General features: G+C 48.6%; 1 protein-coding gene and 1 non-coding gene across 7 annotated transcripts; one reads left to right on the top strand and one right to left on the bottom strand.

Moving 5' to 3' along the window:
* The first annotated feature begins 9,694 nt into the window (after positions 1-9,694).
* Positions 9,695-22,595, top strand: Morn3 (MORN repeat containing 3). 6 transcript variants are annotated; one of them, XM_047561185.1, is made up of 7 exons: positions 9,704-9,784; positions 12,601-12,774; positions 15,969-16,126; positions 17,044-17,203; positions 19,781-19,965; positions 20,133-20,219; positions 21,139-22,595. In XM_047561185.1, exons 2-6 carry the CDS (start codon positions 12,630-12,632, stop codon positions 20,211-20,213), a joined length of 729 nt encoding a protein of 242 aa, XP_047417141.1. In that variant the 5' UTR covers positions 9,704-9,784; positions 12,601-12,629; the 3' UTR covers positions 20,214-20,219; positions 21,139-22,595. The 6 variants fall into 6 exon arrangements, with proteins under 6 accessions (XP_047417139.1, XP_047417141.1, XP_047417140.1 ...); XM_047561184.1 differs by having other exon boundaries at positions 20,644-22,595; XM_047561183.1 differs by having other exon boundaries at positions 9,695-9,774; positions 12,619-12,774; positions 20,133-22,595.
* Positions 22,596-22,623: 28 nt separating this feature from the next.
* Positions 22,624-22,694, bottom strand: Trnaa-agc (transfer RNA alanine (anticodon AGC)). The gene has a single exon. It is a non-coding gene; the product is annotated as a tRNA-Ala (tRNA).
* Positions 22,695-23,754: the final 1,060 nt, after the last annotated feature.

Here is a 23,754-nt window from a genome sequence, read left to right as displayed (position 1 = left end):
TTCTGTGGTGGGCGAGGAGATGGGCAACGGCAAGTGGCAGAAATGCCCCATCATGGATACTGGCCAGGGAGGAGGGGGCACGGTCAAGGTAGCTCAGATCCCCGTGAAGGGACAGCCAGCAGGCAGTGATTGTGGACCCGTTCCCGGGCTTCCACACCAGAATGTTAGGGTAGCTGGTGCAAATATCCACGAGGGACAGCTCTGAGTTCAAGCAAAGGTTCATGGACAGGAGTCTGCCAGGCTGCCCCTCTGCAAGGCGCAGCAACCTGCTGGAAAAAAATTAACTATATAGTCATGTACAATGGAGTAGTTAAAAAATAACCCGTCTGGCCCTGTGATTCTCATTTGGCGTCTTCGCTGTGGTTCCGGTAGAGACTCTTTCGGGTGGGCCTACCAGGAAGGTCATGCCAGGGTGGGCAGGTGCTGAATTTCAAAATGTGGTTACTTTGGTCTGAGGACCTAACAGTACCTGGCCTCCGTTTTGTCTTCTATCTGGGCGCAGGGAAGCATGCAGTGTTTTTTCTTTTTTTCCGCTTTGGTAATGGGGAGTGACAGTGTCTTATTGAGTCTCATAGTCTTCTAGAAATATAAAAATTCACGAGGAAAAAAGAACACTTTAAAATAACCTTCCCTCTCCCTAAAAAACTTAACATACATGTAGCCAGTAATAATTCGGTGAAACCTCGTTTCAAAAGAAAAGTGCCCCGGCCTCTACGTCTCTAGGTGCAGCAATTCTGCTGGAGGGCGTCTGAGACCGTCCTACACCCCGGAGTAGGCGACAAGAGCCTTTGCCGCTCTTTCTCCTTCCGCCCTTCTGGGGTAGAAACGCGACCCCACCCACTTCCGTCAGGGTTGCCCAGAGCGCAGGCGCAACTCTAGCTGCCACTCAGGAACCTCCCAGTCTAGTGCTGATGAGTGCGCATGTGCAAAGAGGCGAGGCTGGTTAATTGCGCGGGAGAATGTGGGTCCCGCGAACTCACGCGACTGTCTCCGCCCATTCAAATGGAGGGCGGAGCCTAGAGCCCCCGGGGGCTTCAGGAGGCGCACGCGCACTGAGCACAGGAACGTGGCGAAGGCAAGGGTGCCAGTTTTACGCATGCTCATTTAAATAAGGCTGGAAACTTGTGACGCCAGTTTCATAAACCGCCTCCTTGCTCTCCCCACCCACCTTTGACTTTTAAAGGGACAGAGTGCTGTTCCACCCAATTGTGTGTTTTTTATAATTTTACATTATGTGATAATAACATTTAACGCTCTGCCGCTGAGCTATATCCCTAACCCTTTTGCTTTATTTTGAGACAGTCTCGCTGAGTTACCCAAGCTGGCCTCAAATTTGTGATCCTCCTGCCTCAGCCACTCAAATCGCTGGGTTTATGGTCTGTGCCCCAGCACGCGGCCCAAATTCTTTTTTTTTTTTTTTTTTTTTTTTTTGGATACTGGGTGTTGAACCCAGAGGCCCTTAACCGCTGAGCCAAATACCGGACCCTTTTTAATATTTTAATATTTTATTTAGAGACAAGGTCTCCCGGAGTTGCTTTGGGTCTCCCTCAATTGTTGAGGCTGGCTTTGAACTCGCGCTCCACCTGCCTCAGCTCCGAGCTGCTGGGATTATAGGTGTGCACCACCATGCTGGCCCAAATTCCTTTTTTATATTGATCATGTATTCGTGCCTACTGTGTGCCAGGCCCAACTTTACATTGTTTCTTATATGCGTTTTCCTGTTGTTCCGTATGTAATAATGTGTAACACTTGCATTCATATGTATATTTTTTGCAAATATTTCTTCCCCCACCCAACTGATCTTTGTCTTTGAAGGCAGTTTGTGAAGGTGAGGTTGGTGGTCTGGGCAGGCCTTCCCATGCCAAGAGGTTTGAGACTAAATGTTGGTTCCTCCACTTCCTTACTCTTTTGCTCTGGACATGTTACCTAATGTCAGTGAACCTATAAGTGTTCTGATATTCAAAATGAGGATGACAATCCCTACCAGTTCCTTAGGATTGTGAGAAGTAGAATTTTTAAAAATAGGTAACATACCAATATGTCTCATACCAGCTATATGTTAAATAAGTAGTAGTCATTAAGTGACATTTTTCAATCAGAAAATGACTCTACAGTTACTGTATGATAGTTCCACTGGTTCCAGGAGGATTTACCTAATTGCACGGATGGCTAGCTATGTGAATGATGTCTCCTAGCCCACAGTGCAGCCAGTATCACAGACCATAATTTTTACACACTTTTCTTAGTCTAGACAGTATGTAATGGTGTGGCCGAGTTATTTCAACTTTCATTTATTTAATTGTAAGTGAGGCTGTGATTTTTTTCCCCTTGGAATGATTTATGGGTTTTATTGCTTTGCTTTAACAACTATTTTCAAGCACTGTAATCTCTACCAGTTTATACCTACAGACATTGTTTGCTGCATTTTGCTGATCAATTTAAAGAATGTCTTTAAACTGTTTGAAGAAGGATCAGGAGCCAGGTGCAAGTGACCCATGCCTGTAATCCCAGCAACTCAGGAGGCTGAGGCAGGAGAACTGCAACCTCTTTAGGAGGCTTAGTGAGACATTGTCTCAAAAACCAAACCAAACCAAACCAAACCAAAACCTGACTGAACTTTGTGTCACCCTTGTTTGGAATTTCTCTAATTTTTATCAGACATCAAAAAAATAAAAATTAAAAAAATTAAAAAACAACACTTGGGATGTAGCTTAGTGTAGAGTACTGTTTAGCATACAATTGGCCCAGGGTTCAACCTCTAGCACCACCACCAACAAAACTGGTCTGTTACCTGCTCTGGGTACCTGCAGGCCCCCAGAGGGCGCTCATTCTGCATGGGAGACTTAAAAAATAGCTTTATTGAGATATAATTCACATATCACAATATTCACCCCAAGTGAACAATCAAATGGTTTTTAATCTATTCAAAGAGTTGGGCAGCCACTGGGAGCCGTGGCACCTACCTGTCATCCCAACGCCTCCAGAGGCTGAGGCGGGAGGACCGCAAGTTCAAAGCCAGCCTCAGTAATTTAGTGAGGCCCTAGGCATCTTAGTGAGACCCTGTCTCTAAATAAAAAATTAAAATAGGGCTGGGGATGTGGCTCAGTGGTTAAGCACCCCTGGATTCAATTCCTAATACTGCCCCCCACAGAAAAGAGTTGGGCAACCATCACCTCAATCGATTTTAAAACAATCTTATTGCCCCCAAAAGAAACCCTGTATCCCTTCGCTGTTACTCCCCTCTCCCACTCTCTGGTACCCACTGATCTCCTCTCTAACTGTGGATCTGACTATTCTGTGCATTTCAAATGACAGAATCAAAATCACTAGGCTTGGGCTGAGGTTGTATCTCAGTGATAGAGCACTTGCCTGGGATGTGTGAGGCTCTGGGTTCAATCCTCAGCACCATATATAAATAAATAAAACAAAAGATCCATTGACAACTGAAAAAAAAATATATATATATACATATATACATTTTCAAGCACTGTAATCTCTACCAGTTTATACCTACAGACATTGTTTGCTGCATTTTGCTGATCAATTTAAAGAATGTCTTTAAACTGTTTGAAGAAAGATCAGGAGCCAGGTGCAAGTGACCCATGCCTGTAATCCCAGCAACTCAGGAGGCTGAGGCAGGAGAACTGCAACCTCTTTAGGAGGCTTAGTGAGACATTGTCTCAAAAACCAAACCAAACCAAACCAAACCAAACCAAATATATATACATATATATATATATATATATATATATATATATATTTTTTTTTTTTTTTTTTTTTTAACAAAAAAAAATCAGTAGTCTTTCGTGTGTGGATTCTTTCACTCGGCATCATGTTTTCCAGGTTCACCCGTGCTGTAGCACGTATCAGAACTTCATTCCGTTCTCTAGCCAAAGAATATCCTATTGTACAGACAGACTGTATTTTGCTTATTCGTCCACCTGTTGACAGACACTTGGGTCATTTCCACCATTGTCTATTGTGTGCAATGGAGTCTCTTGCTGGTCCTGACAAGTGGGTCCTTCCTTCTCCTTCTGGGAAGGTCGAGACCAGGTTGCTCCATCCCAGGAGGCACGGCTCTCCTCTTATTTCAGGTTGTGCTCTCAGAAGTGGACTACGGTGTGACTGGCGCCCCCTGGAGTTGGACAACTCAGCAGGCATTGGATGAAATCCCAGGGGTTCCCTGCCAGGGCTGTGCATCCAGGCCTCAAGCCAAAACTCTGGGGCCAGAAACATGTGGACAGGACCACACCTTCCCAAGGGAACATTTGTCTGTGGCATGTGGGGGAGTCCCTCTCACCCCAGACTTACACAGGCAACTCCCTTCACCCCAAGCTGTAAACAAGTTTTTTGAGAGGCGTCCAAACAATTTCTAGCCATTCATATCTGCCAAGTGATTACTCGAAGGGTATTTGGGGTCAGAGCCTCAGAGGTGGTGTGCTGGGGAGTGGCCAGTTCAAGTCACCTACTGCGGGTTTGTGAAAAATGCCACCAGACTCTGACCCCATAGAAAGAATAATCATTTAGACTTGTAACCTGCCCTTCCAGTCAGCCTGCTGATGCAGGTAAGATATCGCCCAGGTGCTTCTCGATGGGGCAGTTCTTGCTTCCTCTGAGCCAGGGTCTGATCAGGAACTGGGAAAGGGCTCCTTGTCCTGTGGGACTGCAGTGTGGAGCTGTTTCTTAGGCTCAGTGTAGTAGCCTGGCCAAGGGGGAATGGAGGTTCTAGACCATGAGGTACCAGTCAGCAGGTGGCAGGGTGGCGCTGGACAGGGACACTAGCCAAGGGACAGTTTGTACCAGGGTAAAAGCTGGCTGGGGCTTCTGGCCAGATGCCTGAGGAGGAGAGGAGGACGTCACAAGGAGAACCATAGTGTCAGTGGCATGAGCGGCCAGGATAGACTCCAGAAGCCCAGCTGGGCCACTAGGAATTTGGGACTAGAATTGGGAAACAGTCAATTTTTGTGTGAAATTGGAATTGAAGTCACCAAAAGAGCAGCCATTTTCCACCATGAGCATGAGGAAGTTGATGGTGGAATGAGAAAGATGAGGGAAACATGCAGAGAAATGAGGGGAGGAGAATGGGGGAGGGAAGGCAGAGAGAGAGAGAGAGAGAGAGAGAGAGAGAGAGAGAGAGAGAGAATGCTTTGCTGACAGCTTCCAGTCCCGGAATCCAGTTCCTTATAAACACCAGTTGAATTTCCTGTTCTTGGCCTCCACAAAACACTCAATTTCCTTGTAATTAATTTCCCTTTTTGGGTAGCATGAGATGTTTCTCTACGTGCAACCAAAGAACCTTGGAGAAGTCAGGAAGATTCAGTGTGGACATTCTCTGTCCTTCAGCTACAGCCTGCTGGGGAGGAGGGAGACACAGAGAGAACAAAATCAATACAGCCAGACTGGGGGAATTTCCCAGAGGTGGAGCCATGCTTAGCAGGTGCGAGTCCTGGGTTCCATCCCCAGTCCAGAAAACCAAACTCAACATAAAATGATGTGAGAAGTGTGGAGAGCAGAGTGAAGAACCACCCACCAGTAATCAAAGAGAAGCCCATCAAAACAAGACTTCTTATCCCTATCAGAGTAGTGAGGCACTTTTTGTTTGTTTGTTTTTTGTTTCTGGGGATTCAACCCAGTGGCACTCTACCACTAAGTGACATCCCCAGCCGCCACTCCCACTCTTTTTGAGACTGGGTCTAAGTTGCTTAGGGCCTCACTAGTTGCTGAGGCTGGCCTTAAACTTGTGATCCTCCTGCCTCAGCCTCCTGAGCGCTGGATTGACAGGTGTGCGCCATCACACCCAGTTAAGTCAGGCACTTTTTATTAAACAATAATACCCAATGGGGGAAAAATTCTTTTTATTCTGTTGTTGGAACAGATGCAATGTTTTTTGAGAGCAATTAGGCAATTGATATCAAGAACTCAAAAGGGCCTGGGGATATAGCTTAGTGGTTCTTGGGTTTAATACTGAGAGAGAGAGAGAGAAAGAGAGAGAGAGAGAGAGAGAGAGAGAGAGAGAGAGAGAGAGAGAGAGAGAGATTGAGATTGTAGCTGAGTTGAGTTGTAGAGAGCTGAGGTTGTAGCTCAGTGATAGAGCACTTGTCTAGTATGTGTGAGGCCCTGAGTTCAATCCTCAGAAACCACATATAAATAAATAAATTTTTTTTAAAAAAGAGAGAAGAGAGAAAAAAAATGCTCATGCTCTTGGAAACATAACTATGCTTTTAGAAATTTGTCCTGAAGAAATAAGCACAAATGGGTACTGACATTTATTTATTTATTTTCCTTTTTCTTTTCTTTTTTCTTTTTTTTTTTTTTTTCATGATGCTGGGGATTAAACCCAGGGCATTGTACATGCTAGACAAGAGCTTTACCACTGAGCTATACCCCTCTCTCTGGGCACTCACATTTCTGTATAAGGACATTTGTCAAAGCAACATGTTCAATGCAGAATGCTGGTAATAAATCTGGTGCTCATCAACGGGAGACAGGTGAAAGAAGTATGGCGGTGGTTAAGACTGTTCTTGGTGGGAGGTTTAGCTCAGTGGTAGACTACTTGCCTCGCTTGCTCAAGGCCCCGGGTTCCCAGCACTGCAAAATAAAACAAACAAACAACAACAACAAACAGTGCTCATGGGGAAAGGCGCTGCCATTTTCTGGGTTGGTTATGTTTCTCCTTCCGTCACAAATTGATTCAAGTTTTGTGAAAAAGCAAAAGTGCATCTAGTGTCTCGATATGATTTTTTAAGGAGTGCTCCCAGGAAAACGGGTTAATAGACCAAGGGTGCTGTGAGGGGGAGGCCCAGACAAGAGTGCAGAGAGCTTCCTACCTTGACCTGATCCCTCAGGGAAGGCTAGCATGAAAATCCCCCTCCGACCAGCACCCAGAGAGCCCCCTATGTGAGGTCCCTAGAGTAATCAGATTCATAGAGACACAAAGTCAACTGGTGATTGTCAGAGGCTAAGGAGTTGATGGGGACTGGAAAAGAGTTCTGGAAATGATGGTGGTGATGATTTGTATAATAATGTGAAGGTATTACTGCCACTCGACTGTACACTTAAAAATGATTAAGGGACTGCGACCGTCGACCAGTGGTGGAGCGCTTGCCTACCATGTGTAGGGCACTGGGTTCCATCCTCAGCACCACATAAAAATAAATAAAAGTCTTGTGTCCATCTTCGACTGTTAAAAAAAATGGGGCTGGGGGGTAGCTGTGGTAAAGCGTGTGCTTCGAATGCACAAGGCCCTGGGTTCAATCCCCAGCACACCTCCCAAATGATTAAAATGGAAACTTTCACATTATGTATTAATTAGCACAATAAACAAAATCACCAAAAACAGGAAAACCCTTCACCTGAGAGCTTGAGTAGTCGTGAAGCAAGGCCCTTCACGCTGCAACGTCAGTCGGTCCTCATCCGGGGCCTTCCTGGGGGCTCAATTCCCAGGCCTTTCCAGCTCCCTGCCCCGACAGGTGAGGAGGTCCTGGAGCTCAGGGACTGTCCTCTGAAGAACCAGTTTGGAGATGCAAAGCACTTAGAAGCTGGGGGATGAGCACACAGCACTGCAGGAGAGAGCTGAGAAGATCAAGGTGGCCAGCACCTTGAGGTCAGTTATCCAACCTCAGGGCACCTGCACTAACTGGGCAGCAACCTCATCAGGAATATATTTTTGGTGTAACCGGTCACTGATCACACTGTCAAGGTCTAGGTAGAAAACCAAAGTCCATGCCAGGTAGTTGGACCCATTAGGAAAGTGCTAGGTTCACTGAAAGAGCAGTCGGGGAAAAGAAAATGATCCACCCCCACCCCATCATCCCACCTCCCCGGCACAGCAACCCACAGCTGTAATCTCAATGACTCTGGAGGCTGGGGCAGGAGGATTCCAAGTTTGAGACTTGACTCAACAATGAAGGGAGACCCTCAGCAACTTAGTGAGACCCTGTCTCAAAATTAAAAATTAAAAGGACTGGGGATAGAGTTCCGTGGTAAATCCCTGGTTCAATCCACAGTACCAAACAACAACAACAAAAAAAAAAACAAAGAATGACTCTGAAGACAAACACGTGCGGACCAGCCCCCTTAACCATTTTCCTATACCCGAAGGACTTCCCAAGTGCCTGCCAGGAGCTAGGATTGTGTGAAAGGTTGGGGCCACAACCTGGAACAGCACAGAACTCTGTTGGGAGCAGGACAGAGGTGATTTGGTACAGCAGGGGCATCTCTGCCTCAGGGAAATCCAGTCTCAGGTCACCTGCACAGTTCCTCTCAGGGCTAGGACAGGCCCATACCACACCTTTGTGCAAATTAGAAAAAGCAGGTCCTCCAGGAGAGCACAGCCTCTCAGGTCCACAGCAGCAGATGGGACAAGCTGGATATTCCTGGGCGGGATATTATTTTTATTACACAACCGTGCCTGGAGATTCTGGCTTGTCTCTGGCAAGGGTCTTTACCTGAGGACCACAGGCTCCCAAAGCAGGAGTTTCTGAATGCACACCATTCATTCATTTAACAATATTTACTGAGCAACTACTGTGCTCCTGGCAGTCTTCTGGATTCTATGGAGACAGCAATGAAAAAACACAAAACTTTTCCTGCTTTCAAATATGGCAAAATGCTGGGTATGGTGGCACACATCTGTAATAACAGCTACTTGATGTTACAACCACTTAGCAAGACCCTGTTTCAAAATTAGAAAGACTAGGAACCCTGCATGGTGACACATGCCTATAATCCCAGAGGCTCCAGAGGCTGAGGCAGGAGGATCATGAGTTCAAAGCCAGCCTCCACAATTTAGCAAAGCCCCAAGCAACTCAGTGAGACCCTGTCTCTAAATAAAATGCAAAAAAGGGCTGGGGACGTGGCTTGGTGGCTTGGTTGATTGAACCTTGGGTTCAATCCCTGGTACCAAAATAAATCAATTAATTAATTTAAAAGGCTGGGGTGTTGCACAGTGGTTAGAGTCCCCCCTGGATTATGCCTGGGGGCGGGGGAAGGAGAAGTAAAAGGCCAGTAATTGTTGAATATAGGCAGAAGGGGTAGTAGGTATTCCTTGTAGTTACGTTTTCTTGTGTGTTTGAAGTTTTTCATTGAAAACAAAAGTGGTTAGGAAAAAATCTTGGCCTGCGCCAAGCTATCAGAACATCACACCGGAATGAGGGTTGACAAGTACCGGTGGAGACTGCAATTTTAAACAGGATGGTTGTTCCGGGAACTTCTGGGGGGAATGTGACGCTTGAATAAAACCCAGAAGGAGAGGAAGGAGTGCGCCCTGCCGCTCTCCAGAGGGAGATGTCCTGGCCCTGGGCAGAAAGAGGGGAAGGCCCGAGGCGGGACGTGCCCAGCACTTTCCAGGAACTGCACGGAAGCCAGCGGGTGTGGGGGCAGAGACTGGGTGCGAGGATCCGAGGACCCAGAGGACACGGGAGGGGCTGGGCAGGTCACCGAGGTCTTGAAGGCCACAGTAAGAACTGTGGCTTTGTACCTTCATCCGGGAGGAGGGCTGTGCGGGACGAATGCCTGGGCTGGGGGTCACAGGGCCTCCGCAGACGCTCGAAGCAGCCCAGACCCCCAGCCCCAGGAGACTGAGAACCAGCGCGAGGACAGTTTGCCCTTCAAAAGTTCCCGCTGCCGCTTCTCTGCAGGAAGAGGTGGGCACTGCAGGGTTGCTTTGCTGCGGCGTCGCGTTGCCATAGCGACCCCAGCCGCACCGCCACCTGCGCAGACTAAACTTGCAGGCTGAAGGTGAGGCGGCTGGAGGCTGTGACTGACCAACCGCAGGTGAGCACAGGTGAGCGCAGGTGAGCGCAAGTGGACTGGGGCTCAAGCTAACCCCCAGCGGCCTCAGCACCACCCCCTCCACCTTCCTCTGTGGTCCTCATTGTTATTTAGGATCAAAACAGCCTGGGCAGGCTTGCAAACTTTTCTTTTCCTATCAATAGCTATTGTTTTACGACTTGCAACCTTCCCTGGAGGAGACCTAAGTTCCTGAGGTGTGGAAGGGTAGTGGACTTCATGTTGCACTCATGAAGTAGTAAATAACGCCAGTGACATTATAAGAAAGTTATTAGTCTTGTGCAGGGGTGTAGCTCAGTGATAGAGGACTTGCCTGGCATGTGCAAGGCCCTGGGTTCATCCCCAGCACCACGAAACAAAAAAGAAGTTTAGAATCGGGGGTTTGTCATAATTCTGAGTCAGCCAAAGAGAAAGTGTCAATATGGGCTAAGGTGGCATTAACACCTCTCTTAATTTTTGCTTATCATCTTTCACGGTAGCAGAGATCTTGGAACACAGCCAGCTATAAGCCACCAAAGCTAGCTAAGATTTAAGTTGGTTATTTTGGGTGTTTTTATTTTTAATTCTCTTCACCCTAGAATACCTGGTATGTGTTTTCTACTTATAGTAATGATATGTAAAGTCTACTTATTATTAAATGTATCAATGTTTAAAGTGAGCCAACTTAAACATAAAGATTAATCATTCTTGGACACACCTGTGATCCTAGTTACTTGGGAGGCTGAGGCAGGAGAATCCCAAGTTCAAGGCTAACCTCAGCAACTTAATGAGACCCTCAGCAATTTAGCTTGACCCTGTATCACAATTAAAAATTAAAAAGGACTGGGGATATAGCTCAGTACTAAAACACTCCTGAATTCAATCCCCAGTACCAAAAAAAAAAAAAAAAAAAAAAAAAAAAAAAAAAAATCCTGGAGTTCCTACTCTGGGGAGACAGTTTTTCTATCTAGAAATTGTGACTGCCCCCCCCAACACATATCTGGGTTAAAAAGAAAAAATGGAACAGGGAGGAAAAGAGGAAGAGAGAAAGAGTACCCTCAGAGCCTTTGGCTCTTCTTGGCTGAGAGTATACTACTATATTGTCAAGCACAGGGAGTGGTGGGAAAGAGGAAAGACAGTCCTGGTGGTCCCAAGGAGACCCTTCTCTCAGGGTGGAGGGCTTAGTAGTGAGGGATTTCAACCTCAGGCATGCTCAGATGTGGTGCAATTTAGACTGATGTTGAAGAACATATAAGAATGCTACAGACTGACTGTGGTGGTGCATGCCTGGAAGCCCAGCAGCTCAGGAGGCCGAGGCAGAAGGATTGCAAGTTAGAGGCCAGCCTCAGCAACTTAGCAAGACCCTGTCTCAATAAAAAGGTAAGGGGTGAGGGGAACTGAGGATATAACTCAGTAGTAGAGTGCTCCTGGGTTCAGTCCCCAGAACTGGGGGAAAAAACAAAAAACACTACAAATGCAGATGGGCAACCCTAACATTCAGCTAGTAGCAAAATCTTTTCACACGAGCCAGTCTCCCTCTCCCTATTTGGGGCCCCCCCAGAGCTCCACCTACTACACAATACAGCAACTGAAGAGTATATACAGGACCGAGACTATCTAAAGAGGGGATGGATACACAGTGCAAAATGTGAACACAGGGCCTTTACTCAGAAAGTATAAGAATCTTTAAATGGTAACAGAACAGTAAACCAAGAGTATAGCTCCGGGCTTCTGAGGAGGACTGGGCTCCAGTGCTGCACAGGTGGCCCCAAGGGTGGTTGCTGGGACACCATGATCTCCTGGAATCTGCTCATCCCTGAGGTCATTCTGATTGGTCAATACCTGAGTGTGTCAGTACCCGGGGGTGCCTGTGTGTAGCCCCAGAAACCATGCAGCTGCTGAGGGAAGACAAGGCTCCCCAGGATTTGGAGAAGACTATTTTTATCATCCCTGAACAAGACCCACGGAGACAGACAAATGGTCACAAATGTCTGTGTTGGAAATTCTGGGGACCCAAGGAATAGAGATGGGGGCTCCCAGACACTAGAGGGAGGCCTCACACCCCCCACAGTCCCCCTGTGACTCCACTGAGCAGAGCCCAGTCTGGTGAAAAAACCTAACCAGGCAGAAGTTAAGGGTGACCAACAGTCCTGGTGTGCCTGGGACTGTCCCTGTTTTAGCACCAAAAATCTGTGGTCCCAGGAATCACTTCAGCCCCAGGAAACCTGCTCAGTGGGTCACCAGCCCCCTCCCCGCCATCTCATTAATTATCAAGCTCAGCCCCTGGGTTTTGCCACCATCCTGTCACAGCTAGAGGTGGGACCATGGGGCCATGGTACCCAGTGCTTGGCCAGGGTGAGGGGATACCTGCAAGCTATGCAAAAGCCAGCTGTCGGCTAGATCCCCCTTTGCTCCCCTGGGACGGACCTTAGTGCTCCCCACCACCTTGCCCTTCCCCCTGGGTTCCTCCAGCCACAGGACCAGCACCTACTCTGATTGGTCATTCTAGTCATCAAATAGGTGACTGTCATCCCTCCAAAGGGGCAGCCTCTCCCTGACGCCATCATAAACCCTGGGTTCCTAATGGTCTCCCTGGATTCCCAAGCAATTGTTCCATCAGATTCCCCTGAAGGGAGCCCTAGGAGAAGGGAAGGGACAACTGAGGGTTAATCCAGCACAAAAGGACCCCCTTCCATGGGCTGTTCATCTGCCCTCAGGACTCAGAAGACACATGAGTCACCCCACTGCACTCAGGTACCTCCCTGGAAGACCTAGGATCCTAGCCTATAAACTAGGCACCCTGAACCCCTCATGTCCCTGACCCTTTTTCAGCACCTTCTGGCCCCACAGAAGCAGCCTACATGCCAGTCTACAAATGCCCGAAAAAGTCAGAGCCCCTGTGGAAGGGGTGGGACCAGAAGGCCCAGAAGAACGGACCGAGGCACCAGGTGTACGCTGTGAATGGTGACCACTATGTGGGCGAGTGGAAGGACAACACAAAACATGGTGAGCGGGAGGCCTCAAGGACTCAGGCAGCCAGTGTGGGGGCAGAGCTGTGGTGGGCAGGTGATAGAGACAAGAAAACTGTGCAGAACTCATTGGGGACATAGGAGGTGACCCTAAGGCTCTCCAAGTGGGGTGGTGACCTGGACCAGCCAGGGGTCTCCCTGTACTGGGGCTGTGGAACCTACCTCAGCTCTGACTTCAGCCGAGTGAGGGTCTTGGGTCCGGCAGGGGACAAGGGGGCCTTCAGAAGCCAGCCTGCCACTGGGGCTCTGGGTATTGAGCGTGGCCCCTGCTCTCTGAGAGACATGGGCCAAGCTTGGGACTGGTTGGCAGGAGGAAAAGGCAGTCTCTATTCAAAACCCTGATGGAGCTTCTCGCTTCCGTTTTGCCAGCTCTCAATCACTCCCCTCTCCTGCCTTCCTGTGCTGGGGATTAAACGCAGGGCCTCATGGGTGCTAGGTAAGCGCGCTACCACTGAGCCTCACCCCCAAGGCCTATCTGTAAAGAGATGGCATCTATCAATGGCGTAGCCCAGGGCTTGTGCAGAGGGGAACCTCTGCAGCGTTCTCCGAGGGCTGTGTAGCAGGGATTATACTCCAAGCCTCCCTTGTCCAGGAAGCCCTCCAAAGCTGTCGCCACTCAGCGCATGACAGCACCCACTCTCGGCACTTACTTGAAGGTGAGCATGGTGCATTGGAGCTGAACCATGTGCCGCTGAAGACACCTGCGCCCATTCTGCAGTGCCTGTCACGGCATGTGGGATGGACAGAGCCCTGGACCAGCAGTCGGGACACTGAGGTTCTGCACCCAGCTCTACCGTGGCAAATCCTCTCCCATTCCATAGATGTCAGCTTTCCCCCTGCTGAAACGACAGTGTGGGCTGGCGTTGCCCTCCCAACTTTCTGTGGGTCCTACCTCCCCTCAGGCCCTGGAGGTGAATACCCAGAGCTGATGAGCCTGGAGCTGCATAATGCAGACCTGTTGGAGAATCCAGACCCCCTCTCTGTGGTACACATTTGACCAAGTTGAAATGAATATGAACAGATTGGTAGCAGTTAGGAGAGCGAGTACTGGCGTGGGGCGTAGCTCGGTGGTAGAGCCCTCACCTAGCATGCATGAGGCCCTGGGTGCGATCACAGCACCGGAAAAAAAAAAAAAAAAAAGGCAAAGAAAAGAAAGAAAGAAAGACAGTGATCATGCAAGGCCAGGATTGGGCAGCCCAGAAGTTCCTTAGACTGCTCACTTCCAGGCCCAATGTGGGGCAACTGACACAATTCCAATCCTCAGGGATTCTCCAGTCTTCCAAGAACCTGCATAATAAGATAGAATCAAGCCTTACAAACGGGGTAACTGGGATTCAGAGAGAGGAAGTAACTACCCAAGATGGAGCAGCTAAAAGTGGTGGCATCGTGCCGGGTGCGGTGGCGCATGCCTGTAATCCCAGCAGCTCGTGAGACTGAGGCAGGGGGATTGAGAGTCCAAAGCCAGCCTCGGCAACAGTGAGACACTGAGCAATTCCGTGAGACGCTGTCTCTAAATAAAATACAACACAGGGCTGGGGAGGCGGCTCAGTGGTCGAGTGCCCCTGACTTCAATCCCTGGTACCCCCACCCCACATACACAAAAAAACGGTGGCATCAGGATGCGAAGGGGACCAGAGAGGAGAGCTAAGGGCCCTGAGAGCCCAGATAGTCGGGGCAGGAGTGATATTTGAGCTGGGCCCAAGGGTGAGGATGTGTTAACTGGGTTTAATTCTTTTTTTTTTTTTTTTTTTTTTTTTTTTGGGTGCTGGGGATTGAACTCAGGGCCTTGTGCTTACAAGGCAAGCACTCTACCGACTGAGCTATCTCCCCAGCCCCTGGGTTTAATTCTTGTTACCAAAAAAAAGCAAGAAAAAAGATAATGTGTTCCGGGTTCATCCATGTTGCCCCAAATGGCAGGATTTCCATTTTTTTTTTTTTAAAGCCGAATAATGCTCCTTTCTCTCCCTCTTCATACATAAACACACACACACACACACACACACACACACACACACACATCCTGTTTTTGTTTTTGTTTTTTTCAGTGTTGTGGACCGAACCACTCAGGGGCACGGTAGCACTGAACTATATCCCCTGCCCATTTTATTTATTGTTTAAATTTTGAGACAGAGTCTTGCTAAGTTGCCCAGGCTGACCTCGAATTCTCAACCCTCCGACCTTGGCCTCCTGAGGAGCTGAGATTACAGGCATGTGCCTCCGTGCACAACTCCACATTTTCTTTCTTCATTCAGCCAAGGATAGACAATTAGGTTGTCCCATGAGATAACCTCATCTCCATTTTATAGATGAGGCACCTGAGGCCTAGAGAGGTCCAAAGAATTCAGTTACTTGCTCAAGGTCACAAAGCTCACAGGGGTAATGTTGGGTTCGTTCCCAGTTTATCAAAGACCAAGCCATGATTTGGCCTGTAATAGGTTCTCCACAAATATTTTATTCAAAAAATTTTGTTCAAAAAATATTGGTCATGTATGTCAGACACTGTTCTTTGGCATGATGACCAAAACATTTAGACAGTGCGTACTCTCAAGGAGCTTGCATTCTCCTGGAAGAGACAGACAATAGACAATCCATAACAGAAGAATTATCTATTGTGTCAGGCACTGATAAGGGGCATGGAAAGAAACAGAGCAGGTAAGGGTATGGGAGAGGCTTTGTAATTTTAGATGGATGGTCAGGGAAGAACTCATTGAGGAAATAAGGCTTCAACCAAGGCTTGCTAAAAGTAGGGGATGAGTATCTGGAGAGGAGTGTTGTAGACAAGGGACAAGCTGGTGCAAAGGCCCTGAGGCAGGAGCGTGGGTGGTATGAAGCCATAGTGGCTGGATTGTAATTCGGAAGGTGGGAGTGGTGGTGGGGCTGGATTAGTAGGAGCTAGGTCTCCATGTATGTTTAGAACTGAGAAAGACATGCAGTGCATATTCTAGAAATCCTGGTCACTTATGTTCATGCAGTGTTATTAAGAGGCAAGGCTAAAACACTGAGGGGGGCAGATTTCTACTTGGGTTTTGCTATATCAGTCGAACTTCAGGGCAAAGGGCTGGAGAAGAGCTATTTGTAGAAACAGAGCTTTCCTGGGGTTCTCGGGGGGCACATTGCCTCCAGCCCCAGGGTGGCCATGTCTGTGATGTTGACCCATCTGTGTGTCACCAGGGAAAGGAACACAGGTCTGGAAGAAGACTGGAGCCATCTATGAAGGGGACTGGAAGTTTGGAAAGCGAGATGGCTATGGCACCTTCAGCCTTCCTGACAAAGGAAGTGCGAAGTTCAGGAGAGTCTACTCCGGCTGGTGGAAAGAGGATAAGAAATCCGTGAGTGGTTCCCAGCATGCCCTGGGATGGGGGCAGGGTGTGAGAGAGCCAGTGTGTAGGAGCAGAGAGGCCTGGAGCCAGGGGAGGATGACCTGCACTGGGGAAGACCCCGTAGCTGGCCGGTAGGAGGAGGGTCAAGGCTTGTCAGAGCAAAACCCAGGAAACAGGAAGCAAGAGGAGCAGGCCCAGGGAGGAGCCCATGAAACCCTGAGGCGCCAAGGAGACCGCAGGCCTATGGAGGCCTGAGGTCTCCTCCACCCTCCTCTCCGTAATTTCCTGCCTTTCTTTTCCCTGGGCATCTCTTTCTGAGAATTCCCCTTTTGGGGGATGTTGGGCCTGGATAAAAGGGGAGGGTAGGAAACTGGGAACAAGAATGTTGGGCCACACCCTTGGCCATAGGACAAGAGAGGAAGAAGGGGGTAGAAGCCAGTTGGAAGTGCCATGAACTCCCTAGTGGGGACAGATTCCCTCAAGTTACTCTCACAGACTTGGAGGAATCTTCACCTTAAGCCATATGGAGACTGTAAGGCAAGTGAGACTTGGCAATACACCTGGAGTCCCAGGGACTCAGGAAGTTGAGGTCGAAGGATGCACAGTTCAAGGCCAGCCTGGGCAACTTAACAAGATTCTGTCTCAGAATAAAAAATAAAAAGGGCCAGGGATGTAACTCAGTGGTAGAGCACCCCTGGACTCAATCCCCAGCAGAACGGTGGGGTTGGGGGGACCCGACAGGAGGGAGAGGTGACCGTGACCTGTGTGAAGCGGTAGCAGAGGCATAGAGTGAAATGGACAGTGCGAGGTCTTTCAAGGTGTGGCCTTGCCTCCGCTTGGATGGAGAGCTGAGGGAGGAAAGAGCTCAGCTGCGTGGCTTGGGTGCCTGAGAAGGCGATGCACTTTAAACACTTTTGTGCTTCCAGGGCTATGGGATCCAGTTTTTCGGACCCAAGGAGTATTACGAGGGCGAGTGGTGTGGCGACCAGCGCAGCGGGTGGGGCCGAATGTACTACAGCAACGGAGACATCTATGAGGGCCAGTGGTGGAAGGACAAACCCGACGGGGAAGGCATGCTGCGCCTGAGTGAGTGCTCGACCCGCCGGCCCCGCCCCGCCGGCCCCGCCCCACGCCAGCAGGCCCCGCCCTGGCGCCTGTGGCCACGCCCCGACGTCCTGCTGGCCGCGCCTCTTAGTGGGATGGGGTGAATAAGGTGCTGGGATCCCTCCCACTTTTGGATCTTATGCTCTAATAAGGAGCGTAACAATAAGCAGATACATAAGTTGTTTGTATTGCCATAGTAATCATAGCACTGAGTTCATTTAGTCCTCACACGATCCTGTAAATTCGAAACTTATAACAGAAGGTACAGAGAAGCTAAGTCCTTTGCTCAAGGTCATATGGGCTCTTAGTTGTGGGTCAAAGGTCCTAAGGAATTTGTGTGTGTGTGTACTGGGGTTTGGACTCAGGGGCACTCGACCACTGAACCACCTCCCCAGCCTTATTTTGTCTTTTATTTAGAGACAGGGTCTCCCCGAGTTGCTTAGTGCCTCGCCATTGCTAAAGCTGTCTTTGAACTCTCTATCCTCCCCGTCTCAGCCTCCTGAGCCGCTGGGATTACGGGCGTGCGCCATGGCGCCCAGCCAAGAATGAGCTTTTAAAGGCGAAAACTGGATCTCACCTGTTTTTTTTTGTTGTTGTTTTGTTTTTTTGGTGCTGGGGATCGAACCCAGGGCCTTGTACTTACAAGGCAAGCACTCTACCGACTGAGCTATCTCCCCAGCCCCTCACCTGTTTTTAAACCTTTCATAGTTCCCTGTTACCCTCAAACTGAGTTCAAGGTCCTCCTGTGGTTTTTGCCCTCCATGCATCACCATTCCTGGCTCCCATACTGACTTTCTTTCAGTTTCTTGGACACTTTTCACCTTGGGGACCTTGCACTACTGTTCCCTATGTCTGGAATGCTTTCCCCTAGATCTTTGCAGTATCTCCTTCTCTGAGAGGTTCTTCTCATCATTCTCAGCACCTGTTTCCTTTCCTTCTAGCACTAGGTGTATTGTCTCGGGCAAGTTACTTCACCTCTCTATGCCTCAGTTTCCTCATCTGTAAAATGGAGATAGTAGCAATGCCATTTCATAGAGTTGTGTTGGGAGAAGATGAATCAGTCTGTGTAAAGTACTTAGAACAGGATCTAATCCTCAAGAGGCTCTTCTTATTTTTTTATTTTTTTGTACTGGGGATTGTATTACCACTGAGCTATAGCCCCAGTCCTCTTCATTTTTTATTTTGTGACAGGGTCTCACTGGGTTGTTTAGGGCCTCACCAAGTTGCTGAGGCTGGCCTCAAACTTGAAATCCTTCTGCTTCAGCCTCCAGAGTGGGTAGGATTATAGGCATGTGCTAACTTGTGTGGCCACAAGATTCTAATTTCCATTGAGAGTCAGTCAAGCTGAGGCCTCAGGACCACTGGGAAGCTGGGCCATTTTGTCTGTCTTTCTAGTCCTCCCTGCACCCCAGCTCTGAGCCTAAGCACCTCCTTCTGTAATAGCCTGCACATAGTTCTGCTGCGGCCTGCCTGTGGGAGAGAGCCTAAGTGTATCCTTCCTTTTTTTTTGCAGTGCCAGGAGTTGATCAATGCTCTGTCACTGTATCCTGGTTCTTTTTCTTTTTTATTTTGAGACAAGTTCTTACTAAGTTGTCCAGGCTGACCTCAAATTTGCAATCCTCTTGCCTCAGCCTCCCAAATAGTTGGAATTACAGGCCTGTGCCACCATGCCCAGATAAGTGGGTCATTGTCATGGCCTGGACTCTGGGCCAACCTGCCTGGTTTCAGATCCTGTCCTGAGCTTGTACAAGTGCTAGGACCTCAGGCAATTTGCTTGAACTGGGCTTTGGTTTCCTTGTCCATAACTTGTGGATAAAAATAAAATCAGTCTGGGGTTGTAGTTCAGTGGCAGAGTGCATGCTTAACATGTACAAGGCCCTGTGTTTGATCCTCAGCATCAAAATACAATAATATAAAATAAAACTTTCTGGGGTTATTGTGAAGGTCAAACGAAGTTTATGTTTTGTAAAGTGCTTTTAGCATGAAGGTTGAAACCTTTTAGTAAGTGCTCAATTTTCTTTTTTTAAACTTTAACCTGGGGATTGAACTGTTGCCCTATACCACTCAACTATATCCCCAGTTCTTTTTATTTTTATTTTGAGACAGGGTCTTACTAAGTTGCTGAGGGTCTTACTGAATTGCTGAGGCTGGCCTTGAACTTGAAATCCTCCTGTCTCAGCCTCCAGAGTTGCTGGGATTACAGGCCTGTGCCACCATTCCCAGCTAGATACTCAAAGATGATCCTACTAGCTTATACTTGTCAGCAAACTAAGACTGGGGAAAGGTCCAACCTGAGTTTCGGTTTGTATTTTTTTGTTTGTTTGTTTGTAACAGAGATGAACCCAGGAATTCTTAACCACTGAGCCACATCCTAATATTTTATTTGAGACAGAATCTCACTGAGTTGCTTAGAGCCTCACTAAGTTGCTGAGGCTGGCTTTGAATTTAAGAACCTCTTGCCTCAGCCTCCTGGGGCTGGGGTTATGGGTGGGCACCACCGTGCCCTGCTCAGGCTGGTTTGATGTGTCCATCATCCTCACCTCCCTGTCGTTTCCCCAGAGAATGGGAATCGCTACGAAGGTTACTGGGAGAGAGGCATGAAGAATGGACAAGGGCGTTTCTTCCACCTGGACCGTGGTCAGCTGTTTGAAGGCTTCTGGGTGGATGATGTGGCCAAGTGTGGCACCATGATCGACTTTGGCCGTGATGAAGCCCCTGAGCCAACTCGGTTCCCTATTCCTGAGGTGGGAACCTTCCCAGGGCCCTACAGCCACACCCAGAGAGACAGAAACCAGCACCCGGCCGCACCCAGCCAGGGAACTGATGCGTTTTGTTTTCAGGCAGGGCATCCCCAGCAAGGCAGCTCAGGCCTCCCTTATCCCCAAACCGACCCCTGGCTGCTTCCTTTCAGGTCAAACTTCTAGACCCTGATGGTGTGCTGAAGGAGGCCTTGGCCACGTTCCAGAAGTCAGAAAACCAAGAAGGAGATTGATGCCAGGTGAGGAAGTGGCCACGACTGACACCCTTTGAAGAGGCTGAGGCAGCTCCAGGGACCAGAACGATGCACAGGTGGTCTGGGGTCTCCAAAGAGCTGCAGGGCAAGACCAGAGAAGGCAAGGCGCTTGCCTCCTGTGGTCCAGGTGGTCCTTTTGGTTCCTCCCCTTCAAAACCCATTTCTCCAAAGACCAGTGCATTTGGGCCCTGCCTGAATCTTCCCTCTTGCATGCTGGGCTTGCCAGGTGGGCACTGGGCTGGAGTCAGGTGGCTCACTCACTCCTAAAGGCCCTTGAAGTGAGGTGGTGGGTCCCAAGCCTCCAATGGGGCCTTGGCTGTCGCCTCTCCTGGGGTGGGTGTAAGTGAGGCTTGAGGAGAGGGTAGTGTGTCTTTCAAATGCCAGCTCCATGTCCCCCTCACCCCCGCAGAGAGTGCCAAGGCTCAGGAGAAACTCAAGCCCATGTCACCCAACTGCTCAGACCGGTGCAGCTCCTGCTGGAGGAGTGAGCAGCGACTCTGGGCATGCCCTTGGCACCCTCAAAGGGCACCTCAGTCCTCCCAGTATTAGGTCATTTTTTGCCCATGGGGGACCAGTGCTTCCCTCCCCAGCTGGCCTTTGGGACTGTCATTCAGGCCTTCATCCTATGACTTCATCATTGAGTGCACGAGAATAAAGAACCTGGTGGCCTTAGCCCAGGGTCTGTGGTATGAGGAGGGGTGGGAGGGCTCAGAGAGATGTCGGGCAGAGGAGAGCACGGCAGCCTCACGGTTGAATGAATTTCTCTGGGCGGAGAAAAGCAGACAACTCCTGGTCTCTGACCTCTCAGACAGTCAGTCCAGAGAGGAGAGTGAGCCTGCATCCTACCACACTGGCCACCAAGATTTGGTATTAAAGCCTGACCCACCTTCTCATCGTCACACAGGAGCTCTCAATCTTGGAATCCCATGGAAACATTAAAAGCTATCGACAGCCTGGTGCAGTGGCACACACCTGTAACACAGCAACTTGGGAGGCTGAGGCGGGAGGCTGAGGCAGGAGGATCTCAAGTTTGAGGTCAGCCTCAGCAACTTAACAAGACCCTGTCTCAAAATAAAAATAAAAAGGACTGGGGGTATAGTTCAGTGGTGAAGCACCCATGGGTTCACTTCCCAGTACTTAAATAAATAAGTAAATTAATAAAAGCTATGGATGCCAGATTCCATTCCCAGATTCCCATTTACCATGGGACCTAAGCATTCAGTTCTCCAGGGGTGTCTGATGTGGAGCTGGAGACAAGAACCCCTGACTTACTGACCATGGATCCCTAAGCTAGTGGTCTTAGTTGTTCTATCTGTAAAATGGAATTCAGAGGCTTCATAGGAGTGTTTGGAGGCCCTGGTGCAATAGCATGTATTGAAGTTAACTTTGGACCACATGCCCGGGAAGAGTTCTGCAGAATTCTAAGGCAGCATTCCTGAGTGATAAGAGGGACTCTTGCTTAATGCACCCTGGAGACAGCCTGCCTGGGTGTGAGTCTCAGGGTTGTGCCTTCTTGGGAGTGTCACCCAAACTCTTGGTTCTCTGGGTTTCCTCACTTGTAACCTGGGTTGTACCCACCAGGGTTACTGTGGTTAGTCACTTCAAGGATGGAACTAAGCAGTGGTTTCAGACCTGGTGGGATTTTTATCCCCAGCACCTCAGACATTTGGTAACATCTAGAGACGTTTTTAGTTGGCATGATTTGTGAAGCATGCTACTGGGATCTGGTGGGTAGAGACGGTAGCCCAGGTCGACAGTGTCTCAGTGGAGAAGCCCTGAAATTCAATGATGTTTGTAAAGCCCTCAGGAAGAGCCAGGCACGTAGTGAAGCTCAGTAAAGGTGCTCTATGCTCCCCGAACCCTACGTGGCTTGACCCAGGGTGTGGTTGTCTATGTGGGGCATCACAGTCAAGGCTGGCCATCACGGGTACAGAATCAACTGCCAGATGCAGAGTGTTTACCCTGTGCCCAGTCTTGTGTCCACAGCTTCCTGTGCCTCCTCTCCAGTGACTTTCCCCAGATCTGTGTTGTCCTGCTATTATTAGTTCCATTTTGGAAGAGGAAACTGAGGTTCAGGGAAGCTCATAGGTCATCAAGCTAGTACTGTGCCTAAACATGAATCTGCTGTGAAGGTAGGGGAGAGTGTGTACAGGTTATCATTTTGTTTTAGAAAAAGCAGGAGGAGGGGAATGTGTATATATCTAAAATATTGCTAGGTGGGAGCAAAAACTGGTGACAATGGTTATCTCTGGGGAGAACTAAGGATCTGGGAACAGGCATGAGAGCAACTTTTCACTGTTATATTTGGAACCCTTTGAATGTATTATCTGCTGTATTCGAAATATAAATAAAATTATAACTAAAGACTATGTTCTTATTTATTCTTTTATTTTGATGCTGGGGATTGAACCCAGGGCCTCACGCATGCTAAGCAGGTGCTCTACCACTGAGCTACACCCAGCCTGAAATTGTGCTCTTACCTATCAGTGTTTGCCTAAGTTGCCTGGGTGTGAGACACCTGGAGTGCTTCTTAGAAATAGATTCCAGAGACACACCCAGACCAACTTGAATCAGAATCTCCTGGCGGCAGGGACTTGGAAATCTGCAATCTACAAGCCAGGCTGGGGATTCTTAAGTCTAAGCAAGCTCAGGAAAGAGAACCTAAGACTATAGGATCACAGCAGAAATAACTATAGCCAGATCCTGAGTTTCTGCAGTAGTGAAGCAAAGATCTTAGGGTGCAGGGTGAATGTGAGTGATGGGAGGGAGATGAATATTAGGCTTATCATGCCCCACCCAACTTTTATTTCAGTCAGAATATTTTTTTTCTTGGACCATGGTTAAAATTAGGGGCACTTAACCACTGAGCCACATCCCCAACTGTTTTTATTTTTTATTTTGAGACAGTCTTGCTAAGTTGCATTGGGCCTTGATAAATTGCTGAGGCTGGCCTTGAATTTGTGATCCTCCTGCCTCAGCCTCTGGAGCTGCTGGGATTACAGCTGAGCACCGCCATGCCCAACTTGCCGGGGCACTTTCTAAAACCACTTTATATACTGAGTTTCTGAGACACAAAAATCTCAAACTCAGGGCCTATCGGGACCAAGCAAGTAACAAGTGAAGCTGGTCTGGTGTGGGACAAGAGGGAGAGGTGGAGACTGTGATAAAACTAGGCCTTGGGGAAAGAGGGTGGCAGCAACTCAGCTCCTGCTACTTCCCTGCAAGGTGAGCCCAGCGCTCCGGCATCTTCCCATTTTTCAAGCAAAGCCAGAATAAGCCCAGGTAGGACCTTGTTCCTAAGCTAGACTTTTCAGGTTTGAACCTGTCTTGTGAGGATGCTCAGAATTAAGTGAGCTGATGCAGTGCTGAGCAGCTTATGCACATAATGAACTAACATTTTTGTTTTAAATGGGCCCTGACACAATCTCATGTGTACAATATTTCTGCCAAAATACACAACCTGATTGTAATAATGAGAAAATATCAGAGAAACCAGCCTGGTAGGACATTCTACATAAAA

Source organism: Sciurus carolinensis, chromosome 8, assembly GCF_902686445.1.
Source record: "Sciurus carolinensis chromosome 8, mSciCar1.2, whole genome shotgun sequence".
NCBI lineage: Eukaryota > Metazoa > Chordata > Mammalia > Rodentia > Sciuridae > Sciurus > Sciurus carolinensis.
This window is presented reverse-complemented; position numbering and strand designations above follow the sequence as displayed.